General features: G+C 40.5%; 1 protein-coding gene across 1 annotated transcript; it reads right to left on the bottom strand.

Moving 5' to 3' along the window:
- Positions 1-864: 864 nt before the first annotated feature.
- On the bottom strand, positions 865-16,141 carry SLC38A2 (solute carrier family 38 member 2). Its single transcript, XM_048947887.1, has 16 exons — positions 15,849-16,141; positions 15,138-15,301; positions 14,927-15,008; positions 14,689-14,804; positions 11,918-11,991; positions 11,711-11,803; positions 11,434-11,515; positions 8,271-8,353; positions 7,330-7,388; positions 7,066-7,215; positions 6,210-6,289; positions 6,014-6,114; positions 5,524-5,648; positions 5,088-5,232; positions 4,876-4,973; positions 865-4,196 (listed from the first exon to the last, which is right to left on the bottom strand). Exons 2-16 carry the CDS (start codon positions 15,254-15,256, stop codon positions 4,098-4,100), a joined length of 1,506 nt encoding a protein of 501 aa, XP_048803844.1. The 5' UTR covers positions 15,257-15,301; positions 15,849-16,141; the 3' UTR covers positions 865-4,097.
- Positions 16,142-16,763: the final 622 nt, after the last annotated feature.

Here is a 16,763-nt window from a genome sequence, read left to right on the forward strand (position 1 = left end):
CAAGTGTAGCCTAATTAACACCTTCTCACAGCCCTGAAACACTGAGAAAACAAATAACTACTTACATTTTTACAAAGCTGACTTGAAAATAAGAACTGGAAAGAAATGAGGATGTTTGTCACTCATCAGAATGGGCTTTGGTCACTGAGAAACACATAAATGCTGTGAATGCACATCCGACATGATAAAAAATAACAGGTAGCTACTTGGTGGGGGGTTCTGGCAAAAAACTCTAAGTGACCTTGTAGTTAAAGCAACCTTAATTGAGCAATTTCCTAATTTCAGGGTGCTTACCTAGACATCTTTAATAGTCCTTTCATACAGTGCTTTGTTATACACACAGCACACTACATTACACCTTTGGCATCCTTCTTTCAAGCCCAATTCTGGTCTGGAAATAGGGAGATTCATGTGAATTGATAAAAATTTCCAGGCAACAAAGAACTGATGTATCACACTTCTGTTTTGGCCATTGGATATAATTCAATATAAACAGAAGCCCCAGTTTTGGAAAATTTTAGAGAATCATAGTAACTATCCAGGAGATTTAGCTGCAGAAAAATAGCAGCCATTCATTTATTCACACTTAAATGACTCCCAGTAGAGCGTCTGTGGCTATTGCTGCCCGTAATGCAAAAAGTGACAGACTTCTGGATGAACTTAATCCCCTTTTCTTTGATGTTCAGACTTGTTCTGGATACTTCAGGAGTTTCATCAATTGTAGACTTCAGTGTATGCAATTCCAACCCTTTCCCCCCCACGTAGAAAGTGTTCACAGACCTGTAAATCATGCTTGAAATTTAAGATGCAATATCCTCTCTATAGAAAATCCTTCAAACATCTCCCCCCAGAACCACAACAACATTGCTTAGCATTATCTGTTTATTTAAGTTCAGTTAAAACAAACATACAATGTTTCATTGAAACTGTGTTGCACTCTGCCAACAGCTGTAGCTCCTCTGCTGGCCTCTAACAATACAGTGACTACTTACATATGTACAGGGATGTACTGTAGGATGCCTGAATCTGATGGCCTAACACGTCTGTTAGAGCCTAAGAGTTGTTAAATTGCAGCATTCAGGAAATCATAAACATCCATGGTAAATTTCAGAAGCAAAACATACACAAACCTGAACTATGCTTTTTATGGACCCAAGTGACATTTGTGTTTATTGCAACATATACATTTGTAATAAATACAATCTCGGCGTTTGCTTACACCCTTTGGTGTAACACACTACTTCCGTTTTGGTAAGCATTACATTTTGTTGTGGAAGGACCTTTCCTTTGACAGTTGTTATACAGATGTACAACATGAGCAACTCATTGAAATGATGTAATTTTCAGTAATGAGAGAGAAATATATACATAAATCCCAAACCCCGAACCTACACTATATACATTATACTTACAGTATATACACACATACAATTTTATGTACATATAATATCATAAATATTGAAAAATAGGTTTAGGCTTAATGGATTAATGTTTTATAAATAACATATTACACTTATGACTGAAATATCATGGAAGACAGTAATGTCTAACTGAGGTGACAGAACAGTGGTTTAATACTGAAGCTGCTCTTTCAGGTCATTTGTTATGTAGGCAACTTTAGACAGACAGGCTTCCAAAAATAAACATGACTAAAAACAACAACTAACCAAAAACATACATTTGAAACCAACCCAGCCAAGTGGAACTCAACTGTTGCAGGTGAAGAGCCAGCCATCAGGTAATACAATGCTTAACACAAAATCCAGAAATTGCTACATTAAAAGAGTTAGATGACATACACGGTAACAGCATTATGAGGTGCCATCACAAAAATCTTTCTCCTCTCCAGGTGCAGAGAGGGACTGCGTAGTAACCTCTAATTTTGTTCTCTCCTATCGTTCTGAGAGAAAGAAGATTATTATTTTTTTATAAAGCTGGCAAGGGAAGTGCTTCTTCCCTTATGTGCTACAAATTGCTCAAAGGTAGACATTTTAATCCTCTTCAGTTGTTCTGTGTTTGCAGAGGAAGAAGAAGAGCTGCCGAAGTAGAGGCACGCGCTCAGCACTGCTGTGTATCAGGTACCAAGGGGTAGATACCATGGATGTAAAGTACCTGAGGCAGAGAAGTACCTAAGGAGCTTTAGTCAGTGCTGACTTCAGGATCGTTCATCGCCAGTTGAGTACCACCAAACGAATGATACAAACACCACAAAAGAAATCTAACTTCTCATTACAGTTTACATTACAGACGTAGCAACCAGCACTTATAGCCATGCAGAAGTATCAGTACAAAATACCTGCAATTTTTTTTTGTGGATTTTAAATGGCTGGGCAGAGCTTGATGTTATCTGCCAAACAATGGCTGTAATTTAGATTTGTTCCTGACCGATTCTACAAGAGCAAAAAAAGTCTCAGGCACTGTTTAATCAATAGATTACAGGGCCCTACTTGTTCCCTCTGAGAAATGCTGAGTGGAACATCGTAAATCAGACTTTTAAAACATGGTGTTAGATGAAGAAAACTGACCACATTGCCATGATTATTTCATTAATAATCCCTATCGAGGCTTTTGTACCTAATATTGTGTTTGAGAACCTCTTGTAAGCCAAGTACGCTGTTACATAAGTGTTATTTCTCTTCACCCTGGGATAAGAATGAAAGAGTAAACATGCACTAGAAACAAAACAGCTATCACAACCATACAGCATCTGTTTCATCAGCTAGCTAGGGTTCATTAAAAACTTACCTATTTCTGAAGCAAACAAGTATGAGATGACTATTCAGTCTATGAGGTTATCTGTAATACTACGATACACTATAAATTGGAAGAGGAATCCCATTGTGTGTGTGAAGAGAGTTTGTACCAAGCATGAAACACTGGCGCAGTTATTTTGTGGATTTGACTCAGAAACAGAATAGTCAAGTAATTAAAAATCCAATAATGGATGAGTACTTTGAGAAATACTGTACAGCTTTTGAATATTATACAACCAGTAAACTACATTAGGACCTTTTTCTTTCCCTACTGAGTGTTTCAAGACAGGACAGAAAAAAAAACAACCAACAAACATTTCTACAACTGACAGTGGACCTTATTGATGAACAGAACTCCATGAAGGAGTCTTATATTAATGGCATAATTATATGCTCCATTGCCATTAAGTTTTTATCTACAACAGAAAAAACAAACAAAAAAAAAGAACAAAAAAAAGCAAAAAACCCCAAACCCTGTTTTACCCAATTGCACTATTGAGTACTTCAAGAATGGAAATGTCAATACCATCACTTTGAATTCCACATTAACTACATTTCTCAAGTGGACCCATTCTAAGGGGTACATACTTTTTAAAGCTTGACAATTTGGGTTTCCACATTTTTTTCTTTTTTTTTTTTGAAACAAAGGTAAACTGTAGTTAAAATTTCAGTATAGTAAAAATTAATTTTTAAGGGAAACATTTGCAATTTGAAGATTTTATTTGAATTGGTTCATCTTCTGTTTTGGTCATCAGAAGTATTTTTAACATAAAATTTCTTCTAGTTAGGCCTCTAAAGAGAGGCAAACTAGATTCAATCTAGGACACCGATTACTTATTTTTATGCGCATCTTTCTGTTTAGAAAAAAAGTTTCTTAAAGTCAAAATAGTGCTTTTGAGGTCCATAAGAATTTTTGGTACAAAAAATAATAGTGTTGTTCTCTCTCTCTCATTGGTTATTTAAACGCTTTGCTGTAAATTAAGAGTCATTTCTCACATCAAATGGTTCCATTAGGCACATTCAAGTAAAATAACAAAATATCCAAGTAACAATGATGAAAGCCAAACATGGCTTGATAAAAGTCTACACAGAGTTCTATCCATTCTCTGGAATGGAATAAAGTTGTCACTTCCTTCAGCCAGACACTCACATGGTTTGATGTTAATATCCATTTCCATCATGCAGAATAGTTCCTTAAAGCCAGAGTTCAGGTATTCTACAATCAGAAGAACCATCAACAAAGAATCTGTATTTTAAAGGAAGGAAGCTGAATAGCTCATTTTCGTTCTCAGTAGGTATCTGAGTGAACACTGGCATTTGAAGTGGAGTATTACACCAGGACAGTTAATGCCCATCAGAAGCATCAGTATGGATCCAGTCTAGAATAATCAGTGTCATACACCCAGTCATCACAAGTATACCACTTAGAAAGAATAATGCAGCCTGAAAAGAGAGAATATAAAGAAGCGGGATCAGTTTCTGCTACTGAATCTATGAAGTCATGCATATATACAGCTTGAATGCCATTGCTCATGGAGGAAGGAGCAACTAGTAAAAAAAGACAAAATATCACAGAAAGCAATAAGAAGTTGGACATTTTTCTTGTAACTGAAATCCTTTTTCAAATAAAATATATATATTTTATAGCAGACCTGTCCACAACTGCAGGAAATCAGTGTAGCTCTGCTGATAGCAGGCTGCGCCACACTGCACTGGATTGGCTCTGCATCAGTGAAGTCTAAGACCAGGCAGAGCACACAGATCAGTCAGAATGACTGAAACGACAGGAGCTAAGCTCCTGAAAGAAAATTTAAGGGAGAACTGCAAGGCTTTTTGTACAGAGCTTGTCAGTAATCTTTTGAATACAGAACAATCTCAACGTAGCACTGCTGTTGAGATGGGGAGAAAGAAAAGCCACTAAAGTGAACTGAGCCTCGTGATGGCAGTGTCCTCAGTTCTGAGTACTTACATAAGTTCCACATGTTAATTACAATAATATTAGATCTCTTCATCGATTACCCTCACTAGGATTTCAAAACCCTTAATTTATGAAGAAGGAAACTAATTTTTTTGCTCTACATTAGTAAGCAAGTGTAATCTTCGTATGTTTGTCTATACATACCCCAATCTTTTGCACCGACTTCATTGGCTCCTTCTTGACTAGCTTGATATAGAAGGCAGAAGGAAGAATAAAGATCAGCATAGCTGCTGCAGACGCACCTGTTAACAAAGCACAGACAAAAGTTTTGTGAACAGGTAAGCATCATTCCCTTAGACCATCACTGCATTTTCCAAGATTTAATGGTCTACCTGAAGTGCTATGAAAATGCTTACCAATGAATCCAAAGATGTCTCGGATAGTAGGGACGAAGATAACGAGCACGTTGGTAAATGCCAGAAGAACGACTGTGATGGCACAGTGACGCCACCAACTGAACTCCTTTCCTGCCCACAGAAGTTGGGTAACGGAACTGCGGATCTTTCAAAGAGAAGAAAAAAAAAACATGCTGATTTCTGTAAGCTGATAACCTAACAGTTCGAGTTCTTTCAGAATCAGGAAAGCAATATAATTGGATGACTTCACGTTAACTGCTTTGTAAATGCTGCCTATTTATTTTTATTAATGGCATAGAAATATTTCAAACTTAAAATAAACTTATGGTTTTTTTTCATTTAAGAGAAAAACTCTATCCATCAAAAAAATGGAAACTGCCACATCAGCAGATGAGATAAAAAATAATTGTATTAAGATTTAAAAAAAACTACTTACTGGGAAAATAACCACAGGCACAGTGAGAGTTACAGCCATAAGTACAGCAAGACGCACAATTAGAAGAAGAATGTCAGCACCCAGAAAAGCAGAGTAGGTATGAAGTAGTTCTGATTCAACTCTTCCTATAAAGAAAATAAGACTTTAGTTAGATGTAGTTGGCACGCTACCCAAGATAACTCTTTGCTCAAAATACTGTTACAGTCTGAGCAGTGCACATCAAAAGCCCCACAGTTCCTGAAAGCACATCTCTATTTTACTCAAGTATAACTTGGAGGCAATTAATCTGTTCTCATCCAGTACCCTAGGCCTCCTTCCACTACTGATCTGTTTTTGGATATGCACTTTGAAAATATAAAAAAAATGAACATTACAGAACTTCAGTTTCTAAACACATACTGCAAGCATTTGTTTGCTCTAACTTGAAAGTACTACTGCGGTTCTGCAAAACATAATTCATTTAAAGGAAAGCAGAGATGGTAACACTCACCGTAAAACGTTAAGTAACCAAAGAGAGCAGCCAATAAATACATCAGGAACATGGCAAAAAAAGATACATAGGACACATTCATCATTCTTTTACGGCTTCGGCTGCAAGAAAATTAAATATTGTTAGCAATGAGAAAACACTGGTTTATACTATTTTCTTTGAGCAGTGAAATTAGGGGAACTTATCTAGTATTTACCTTTTCAGTTCTTCATAGATAGGAAGAATTGCAGGATGACAGACAAAAGAAAATGTTAGGATTGGGACAGCGTAGACAGTCTGAAAAACATAAATGTTTTTTTTTAAGCATCTCAACAGACATTAGAAATCGAGTTTTAAAAAATTCATCAGTAAGTTCCCAGTCTGGAATTCGGGATTTCTTTCAGTTTTCCATTAAGACCAGCGATCCTTTGGAACTGGCACTTTGGCAAAAGTAAAACTGTTTTATGTTTCTGTTTTTCAGAATTCAGATTGAGGTATGAAATACTCTCACGTCTCACTGAAGTCCATGCTGAACTGAACATATTTTCATTCATAATGTCTTCTGCAACTCATGGGGCTGAGCCGTGATAGCCTGATCTTGGTTACTGTGTGAATTTCCACCCCATGTCTTAAGATTCACCACTGTTATCAAGCTAATTTGAGAGTCAAGACTGTGCTTGAGACCTTAAAGTCTATTTCAAATCATGGCATACATTTCCCAGCAACATGCTTCAACTACCCAATTAGTCCTCTTTATGTTCTGCTTTTTTGAAGTACTTGACTAAACTAACAATGGAACCTAAGGAAGCTCGAGAAATGCTCTAACCAAGAATGAGACCTGAGCATATGACATTCTTCTCAGTTAGACACCTCGAGCTCCTTTAATTTCTATGCATTTCTATGCATGGGAACACCTAGTCTACAGGAGGTAAACTGTGTCCAACTCTACCATAAGAGAAATTCTTTGTACATATCAAGTTTGTAGAGGATAAGAAAAAAGGACCTGATCTAGAACTTATTTATATGGTCTCTTTTGGCTATTTTTAAATGCAGAATCTGATTCTGTCAGTTACCTGTGAATTGAAGATGAAATATTTTGGCTTGCATGCATCATCAACTGTTATATTTTCATCTGTGAAAGGTACCAGTGTTGCATTTATTAACGTTGCGTTTATGATGTCGCTGTCCATAGGACAAGGAATCTGAAACATCTTCCAAATTACCTGGGAATAAATGAATGCATTTATGTTACTTTCATTAATGCAGAATGTGAAGCCTCTCAGAAACTCTAATTTCACTTCAAAAATGTAGATGGAAGTCTACAGAATAATACTTACAACAATCAGAAAGAAGACCATGCAAAGTAAGGAAAAGCCGCTGGTATAGCCCAAATATCCTATGTTCAAAAAAAGATTAAAAAACAAAATCTAAGATACAGTATTCATGTTGTAACATCATTAAAGCAGGATATTTTTGGACTGCAATCTCTTTGGATTGCCATTTTCCTTTACACTGAATAAAACAACCACCGATTAACTTCCTAATCTCAACCCAGATCTGAAAGTTCTCAAAGACATGCAAGAAAAATGCAGCACTGAGTCTGTAATAATAAACTTTGTAACTTTAAAAACCCTGTTTATTTTTTAATTATATACTGACTATAAGAATCATTCTAAAAAAATACACTCCGTGACAAGTCAGCCTTCCTTTTTGTTTTTATTGTATCATTTAATTTGTAGGAAGTAATGACTTCAGAAAGTAATTCACATTAAGACTTCCAGTTATCAAGGTTCCACCACAGAATTCTCTAAACAGAAAGCATGTTATCTAAGTTACTCAGATACATTACTGGATTACAGACATTTTATGTAAGGCACCTTATATAAATATTTTACTGCTGCTTGGCAACCAAAATGAAAAAGGTGACTTCTATTTACACTGGAAATGCCCAAGACTAGCACTGTTTTCTTTGGAGACTGCCACAGGACAGTCAGTAACACTGTACTGCACAGCTGATCAGAACAGGTCAAACCTTGCAATTGCAACACAAAGTACTGCTAATTCTTGTTCTAAAGCTTTCCTATCTACAGTCCACAACCACATCCCTACCCTTTCAGATTCCCACCCCCATCCCTTCCCTCCTCCCCCCAGCTCTCCCCGGTCTGGGGACAGCTGTCATTTTAACAGAAGACTCCTAAACTCACACATCCTATCAACCCATTTCCTCACACTATTTTCAGTACATTTTTACTCTGATTCTACTTTATTTACTGCTTACCTAAATTTTTCAGTAAAGACAGGGGAAGAATGAGGATGACAGACACCATCAGCACTAAATAGTCGCCATTAAGATACCATTGTCTGCAGGATAAAGACAGCATGTGTAAGTAAACAGAATACTTAAAAACTCACAAGATTTGCAGTTTAGTCTTCAATCTTATTTTTTCCTACCACACATGGTTATTTATAAAAACGCACTGTCTGGTATCATGAAGGATTAGCACTCGACTTACTCTATGGTCCTAAAGCCCTACAGACCTTCCTGTCTCACCCCAAACCTATATTGTGCCTTTCCTTTAGTGTCCTTTTGCTAAAATTAATATGCATCTGGAAGTCAGAAGACAAAAAAATAAACGATTGGGGGGAGAAAAAAAATCGGCTGGGATAAACCATGAAAAATAGTAATTTGCTTAGATGTTGATTCCTGACTCTCCAGATGTATTACAACATAACAGGGCCCCAGCAGGGTGATTATCCACTTTAATGACAATAAAGTTCTGCTGGGTGCCCTGCGGGAGTTAAAGAAAAACAGATGAGGGCTGGAATTAAGGCAGTAGCTCAAGCCCACTGGCTGGAAAGTACTGGAAGAACAGTGGGATTCTACTGGAGGCATGATTAGTCCCTTCTAGTAGGGAACATTGGTAAGAAAGAAACATGGTAGATTTTTTTCCCTTCAGATCATTTTTTATTTTTCCATTTATTCTGTACAAGGCAGCAGCTATTTTATGATGCAATATTTTAGAGTGTAGGAAGGTGACCATCTTCCTTGGAAAGATGGGAGAACAAAACTAGACATGTGTAAATGGAATGTAATTTCATGGAGCTAACAGGACAACTGATCTTCAGTAGTTTTAGCACAGCAGAGTAACTGCTTTCTTCACGTGACTGTACAGAAATATCTCATATTTTTCAAGTAATTCAAGTAACATTAAGCACTTATTCCCAAATTAACATTTTACTTTTTTTTTTTTCACAATTACTTGAAATACTGTTAGCGAATACATACAGGATATATTTCAAAATGAACTGTCTGCTATTCAGATAAACAATGAAAATTGTATTACTCCATTGGAAATTTGTGCATTCAAACATAATTTCTGAATTACAAGCCTACATGCTAGTTGAAATATGGAATACTTTTAACAAACTTGTTCTGGGTTCATGTAGCAAGCGCAGAAATAATTTTGTTCTTTTTACCCAGTTTTATCTGGGATAACTAAGCATAGACATCTATTTTAGGAAGTCCATGTATGTAGGACATGAATGTGGTGTGCTCTTCATTTACTTATTTAATGCAATCGTCTCGTGGTGAATTAAAAATAAATCAGAGCAGACTTCTGGCATTTGGCAGTCGAAAGAATGGGTGCTTTCATTGTGCGTGTACAACAAAAAGGTAATAGGGACTTTTAGATCAAGGACATAAAAGTTTTTCTGTTCTGAAGAACAGGACTGCTCAGCTTCAAAACTCAGCTGAGTACTGAAAAAAGACAATGCAAAATAAATTGTAAAAATTGAGCTAGTATTTGTAATACTGTATCAGAATTTCAGAACATTTTTTTTCTACAGTGAGCGCTATTTTGGGACATTTAAACAGGTAAGTGCTTACATTTTATGCACCAGGCTGCCAGAGTGGAATCCATGCCAATGGTAGCCACCCAGACTCCCCTAAGCAATGCATGGAGAGAGTCAGTTAAACGGGGTCCACAATTGTTAGAGCACTGAGAAAAGACTTGCTTTAAATCAGTGAACAGCCAGAAAGAGAAAACTGAGGATATAAATCTCAATTTCTGAATTTTGTCTGTCAGACACCGCTGACTCGTTCGTACAGCAGTAGCTGTATCCAGTGCAATTCACAGCCCTGGCCCTTCCCCCCGAACTCCAATTGATTTTGAATGCCCTTCTGGAGATGGGACAATTAAAAATAACTTGTCTCCAAGCCCCCTTGTAAATATCACCAGTTCCAGGGGCTTGGAAAACAAGGCTTGAAGAATTCAGCCAAATGAGGGAAATGAACTGCCCCAGGAAAGAACTACCCTAACAATTAAATGAGGTAGGTGGCATTCTTCATCCGAGTACATTAAATAATAATAATAATTTAAAAAATTACTGTTAGCCTCATGACAATATCTATCAGCAAGCTGTATGAACTGTATGAACACCAAATGGCTTGAACCCCTTGGGGAACACAGGCAGAAAAATGCCTACCTTCTGAACTCAGGCTTAGGTGTAAGTTGGAGTCTTGAGCTGCTCAGCCCTCTCAAGACTGGGACACTTCAGGACAAGGCACAGAAGTACAACTCTGAAGAGTGAGATTTATAGCACTTAACTCTATCCATCTGAAGTCAGGTTTCTTGTTTTAGATAGCTGTTTTTACATATCCTTTCAATACAGTGATATATCACTCATTGGAGATGCCCAAAACAAGTGTCTAAATCAAGGACGCTAAACTGACCACTTCAGAGGATTGTCTCTCTTCACAGATTATGTATATGCAGACCAGAGAATGATAAGCTCAAAATCTAACTTTCAGACTGGTAGATGTAGGTAAAACAAACTCCACCCAAGGAACCCCATCCCCTTTAAAAGCCAAGCAGAAAAGCCACAATGGAGTTAAGGTGTCTCCAGGACTAAACAGCATTGAGTTGATGACTTTTATTTGGGCACAGAAACTCCCTTAAGTTCAGCATTTAAACCCATGCCTTTTTTGAGAACGGCTCCTGAAATTCATTACATCACCTTACTCTTATAGTCAACCACAGTATTAACATGAAAAAAAACAAAACAATCAATCCAAACTAGTTGGAGTGTAACTGGAAAGCAAACAAACAGAAAAACCCCAATACATAACCACATTTACCTTTCCTTATCAAGAGTGTATTTACATACATATCTTGTATGTACATATGTTAACACTTACCTGATTTTCTTTAGAGAACAATTTTTTGTAACATGATACAACACCTGTATTTCTCTACCCTTTTCCCAGGACAGGCTGGATCTAAATGAAGTGGAATGCTTAAGGGAAGGAGAAACTTACTGTATCTCTGTCTGATAAGAAGCTACCCTATGGTGTATCGAACGTGGTCTCCAAATAAAAATATATGCAGTCTCCGTATTTGTTTCTCCTAATAGTTTCTCTGATGAGGAGTTCTAACACCTACCCTGTGTTCTCTTCGATGTTCATAAATGTCTTGATGACCAATGGTAACTCATATTTCACTATGAAGAGGTAGCTTGACATAGCTGTAGGTGAATAACATCATAGATCATTACAAATACAGAATATGTCACAAGATGCAAGAATCACATAACATGTTTCATAACCTCACTTGAACACAAGCAGTTAATGAACACATGTTGTGTGAAAAAAAAAGTCTCCACAAAAAGTAGGGAATAATTATTACTGACAACAAAGTCATTTTAAGATCTTGCCCTCACCTCCAATGTTCTGCATTGTAATTGATCCAGAAGCAGCAAGTTTTCCAGGCATACCAAATGCCTTCATTCCCAACTGTTCATATAATAAAGATCCTAAAAGAAAACCCATCAAAACAGATAATTGGAACGGTGTTATTTTGAAAAAAAAAGACATATATTAAAAAAATAGTACAAACACCATGCTTACAAAATAGAACTTTGCCATACCTCCTTCGTTGGCAGTCTTCAAAAGGAGATGCACTGAATACAAAGAAAGTATTGAAACAACTAGCAGGAGTATCCTGGAGGGGGAAAAACATAAATGAGACACAAATGATTTTCTGCAACCTTATTAAATAAAAGCAAACCAAACAATAACACTACACTAAATCACTACCTGAAAATAAATTATAATTCTAAGGCTGAGTTTTCAAAATGCTTTCAGCTAATGTCTAGTTTGAAAGGAATTTATACTAAAATGCATTTTAGAGGAACCCATTTTAGAGAAATTCTAGAGGAAAATACAGAAAACAAGCATTGTTTAATAAGGCGGCAAAAGCACAGGCGACCATTAGGACACTGCAGTTGGAATTTTGTTACATTATTTATTTTGTTACATTATTTAAGTCAACAGGATGGTTTTTGTATCAGTGTAAGAAACTGTATTTCTCCTGTCCTCCTTCCCCTGTTCAACAGTAAGTCTTGAGTGCACCATCAGCTACAACCACAGTCAAAGCCAAGATTATCTCTCACTCATCAACAGATCAGCTTTTCAGCTTAAACTTTTTTCTTTTCAAATGAAACTGTTAAAGCTTTTAAGGACTGAAAATTAAGGTATGTTCAGAGCTGCGCACCTGGTCTTCAAAAGGAAATGCAATTGCAATCTATTGCAATAAAAAAGTATTTACTCAAAAGTTAGATTTCGTGTGAATTGCTTACATGGAATTGCTAGCGGCTTCTCTTCTCTGCAGCTTTCACAGGCAGCACGTATTATTTCCAGAAACACAGTTTTGATACATCTAAAATTCAGGTCTAAAATGCAGGTGCACTTCCTGGAGTGGCACGCTAGGGGGGACTTCTTCACAGCTAAAGACGACTGTGGAAAACTACAATATATTCAAAAATGCCTTGGCCCTTCTTACACCGACTCAGGCATACTGCTTTCCAGTATACTTAATTAACAGCACATCTGCTGAAAAATACAAAGCTTCATTTAGAGTTCTCAGTGTCATCTGCCTGTCTCCTTCTGCAGCATTTTTAGCGTTAATGAAATTAGTAAACACTAGAAAGAACTGGAAACAAGAATATCTGAAAGATGAATTCGCCCACGGAACACAGGAGACTTGTGTTAGTGTGCCAATTCTACCCCAGTGCACACACACTAAAAAATAAACCTGTTTCTGAGAGGTACAGATTTAATTTAGGCATCAACTAGAAACAGTACAGTGAGATGCATTAAGGTTATATTTAATTACACTTAATGCAGGTTCTGGATCCTTTAGTGTCAACCTTGAATAGCTCTGTAGAGGAGTGTTGACAACATTAGTCAGCAAACTCGTCTAAAAGTTAACTCTGCTCCTGGCTTCAGGACTGTATCATTCATTTCCTTAGCACAGTGCTGACACCAGTGATTCCACACAGCCTTCTAACAATTTACTGTCATAATCAACTGTATTTGGATGTGAATCTGTAACCTAGTTAGTAAAAGATGCCTGCAATGCCCTCAACATCACTGGTGAAGTTCTGCCTTCCTGCATCTGAGCTATACCAGTTATGTCAAGTTTAATAGGTTAGTTTACTTTTGAATCAGTGTTACTGTAAAAAGATTTGAATGCACCACCTGGAAACAAAAGATAAGTAAATTATCTCATCACCTAATTGTTGGATTCACAGCTTTCAGCACTTTTTCAAATTTCAGAAAAAAAAAAAAAAGGCCTCCCTGTCAGGTACACACCTACACAGACACCTAACCTTACATTTATTTCCCCCTTCATTTCTTTTCCATTTCCCCTCTGAGAAATTTTCTCATGTGCGTTATGCTGTTTATCTTGTGTGCTCTAAAAATTAAGAGCATGAAGCTGATGTGTCAATAGGTGAAGTATCTCTCTATTCTGAACACACAACTGTTTAGCCAGTTTAGTATTATCTAAGTCTCAGAATCCCCATTTGCACTCAGCTGCACTTAGTCAATTTATGCATTGTGTGAGCCAAACTGCCTCCAATATATGGAAGATCTTTCTGAAGACCTTCCAAAGAGCTGTACAGAACTGCTTCCTCACACAATTTCCAATGGTGTCACCGCAGCCTTGTCCTATACCTGAAGGCTTCTGTCCATACACACAGAGTAACACAGATACGCTGGTTATTCTACATCCCTCCCTCACAGAAACAGTGATTTTACAGGTGTGGGCTCAATCAGTTCCCTGAATTGCATAAGAGCACAGCAGCAAAAAGGATTTCTTTGCTGATGCAAGTACACTACAGCTTTACAGTCATACAGTCAATGATGTCAGCGGAGGAAAAGCAGCATTAGTCCTGGTCCAGACATACAAGAGTCAGAGAAAACAATCCTCTTTATCTTATGCTTCTCTTCTAACTCACTACAGATTCTGTGCTTTTTGCATAACCATTACAAGAGCAATTTCTGTGTTAGTTTCCCTTTGAATGACAGACTTCTCAAGGGAGGCCTGTCACTCACAAAGAAGCTACAGAAAACATAGGAAACCTCAGTGTAAACTCTTTTTATGAGTGAAGAACTTGCAATTTATACATTTTTACAAACCCTTCTGAATTTATAACAATCCTTTCATTGAAAGCAATCCATAAATAGTGCAATACAATTCCATACCTGCAGCAATGACAGGTTATTTTGCAAAGGTGCAATTTTTACCTAAAATATCTATCCTTTATTAGTTACATAGCAGCAAGTTTGCTTCCTAAAAACAACACAAAAAACAAAACAAAAAAAAACCAAAAAAGAAACAACTAAGGATACTTACACAAAAAGAGCAATTCCAGTGTTAGCCATGGCATAGGAAAGTCCCAGGATGCCACTGCCCACAATAGCATTGCTCAGATTAAATACTGACATCCCAAAGGAAGTGGTACCCGGATGCTGAGGAAAGGGAGACAGGTAATGATTAATGGAAAGTTATCACTATCTCACAATTAAAACAAACATCTGTTTGCCAGTAAAGCCATCTTCCTGGACTGCAGATATCACGACTGGGTACTTACATACTGAGTTTCGTATTTCTTCTTTCCAACGTTGGAGTCAAGTAAGAAATTCTGATTTTCCGGATCCATATCTGCATAGTGGCTGTAAAAGACATCGCATCGTCAGAGTCCGCTTCAGACAGACCCTCGCTGCCACTTCCCCCTTTGCATCTCTGCTCCAGAGGAAGATGACAACGCCGGACCCCAGGGGAAAGCTGCCCGCGCCCCTCACCTCTTCATGGCGGCCGGCTTGGTGGGGTAGGGGTAGCTGAAGTCGTTGCTGTTGGAGCTGTAGCTACTGCTATCCTCGTCGGGAGAGATGTTGAACTTGCCCATCTCGGCGCTGCTCATGGCGCAGGGGCCGCTCTTTTGTCCTTGGCGGCGGGGCGGCCGCGCCTGCGGAGGTGGGAGGCGACGTCAGTGCCGCAGCGGGCAAGGCGGCCGTCACGTGGCCGGCGCGCGCGCGCCCGCCCGCCCGCCGCCGAGTGGAAAAGTACCAGGAGCGGGCGGGGGGCGCGCGGGGCGCGGGCACACAAAGGTGGCGGCCGCGGGGCCGGGGAGCCGCCGAGCCGCGGTACGAGCCGCACCGAGCCGCGGGGACGGGCTGCGCCCCGCCTTTGAGGAGGCAACCCCCGGAGGAAGTTCTCCCCACGGCAGCCGCGCGGGGACTGATGCAACACCGCGGCTCGATGTCACGGCGGCCGCAGCCCCGTGTTTACCTCCCGCACCCTCCCACCCCCCCCCACACACCCCAACGCCGCATTTTTTAAGAGAAAAACGCAGAGCGGGCACGGGACCGCGCCGCAGTACAGCAGCGCACGCCCGCTCCTTGGTTCCAACTGCTATCCTTCCTGGGATGCGGCAGTGTCCCCACGCGCCCCGCCTGGGCATCCCCGCGCGGGGCTCCGCACACAGCACGGCTCCGCGCCCCGCAGCCCCTCACCTCCTCCTAGGGCTGTGTGGCGGGTCTGTCCCGGAGTCCCGGCGAGACGGAGCGCTCCGCTCTGTGCTGTGCTTCTCGCAAGGATTAAAAAAATAAAATAAATCCTCAGCTACAGAGCGTCAGCGGAACGAGAGGCGAAGAGGACCCGAAATAAATAAAGGCGGGGTACACAGTCACTGGGAAAAGCCGTCGGCGCGGAGGGAACACAGGGGCAGCGTTCTCGTAGCGGAGAGGCGCACGGTGCCGGCTGCGGCGTCGCTCCCGGTCTGACGGCCCCTCGGGGCGCCGCCGCTCTTCAGGCAGGAATGCAGCGCGTCATCGCGAGGGGCGCGGCGCGCACTCGCCCGCCCTCCCGTCGACGCCGCCGTCCCCTCCCGCTTTGCCCGACTGACCCCCTTCCGCCGCATGGGCTGCGGGCGGGGCGCGGCGCCGGGAGCCCCGAGAGAGGAGGGGGCTCCGTCCCCCGCCCCGCGCTTGGCCGGGGGGGAGGGGGGGGATACGAGCCGGAGCCCGCCCACCCATCGCACCTCTAGCCCTTCCGCGGTGTTGTGAGCGGGGGTTGCGTGCACGTGCGTGAGCCCGGACCCGAGGCTGGCACCGGGAGTCTCCTTAGGGAGACGAGAGGGAATAGCGGCCTCCTACTGGCGATGGAGAGTGGGGTGATAGGGAAATACGCCTTCTCCCCCGCGGGGCAGCTGCTTCGGGGACGGCGGGCACGTGGCGCTCCGCTCCGCTCCCTCACGCACTGTGGGCCTTGGCCGTCAGGCGGTTCTCGGGCCGCGGGCGGGACGGCCCCTTGTCCTCTCTTGTAAGGGCCGGGGTCTCGTTGGCGGTCGTGCTGCCCACGTTCGAGCATCTCTGCCGCCTACGTCGTGTCAGCCCCGCTCGGTGCTTCTCCCCCAGTCTAGGGCACGG

The sequence above is a fragment of the Lagopus muta genome, chromosome 1, assembly GCF_023343835.1.
Source record: "Lagopus muta isolate bLagMut1 chromosome 1, bLagMut1 primary, whole genome shotgun sequence".
NCBI lineage: Eukaryota > Metazoa > Chordata > Aves > Galliformes > Phasianidae > Lagopus > Lagopus muta.

What these genes read in the sequence shown, in the direction of transcription:
- SLC38A2 (XM_048947887.1), bottom strand. Translation starts at nt 15,256, where the DNA reads ATGAGCAGCGCCGAGATGGGCAAGTTCAACATCTCTCCCGACGAGGAT. An exon ending in AAGCCGGCCGCCATGAAGAG is followed by an intron (nt 15,009 to 15,137) that starts GTGAGGGGCGCG and finishes TGTCTTTTACAG; the next exon opens with CCACTATGCAGATATGGATC. An exon ending in TGGTCTTCTTTCTGATTGTT is followed by an intron (nt 7,216 to 7,329) that starts GTAAGTATTATT and finishes ATTTATTCCCAG; the next exon opens with GTAATTTGGAAGATGTTTCA.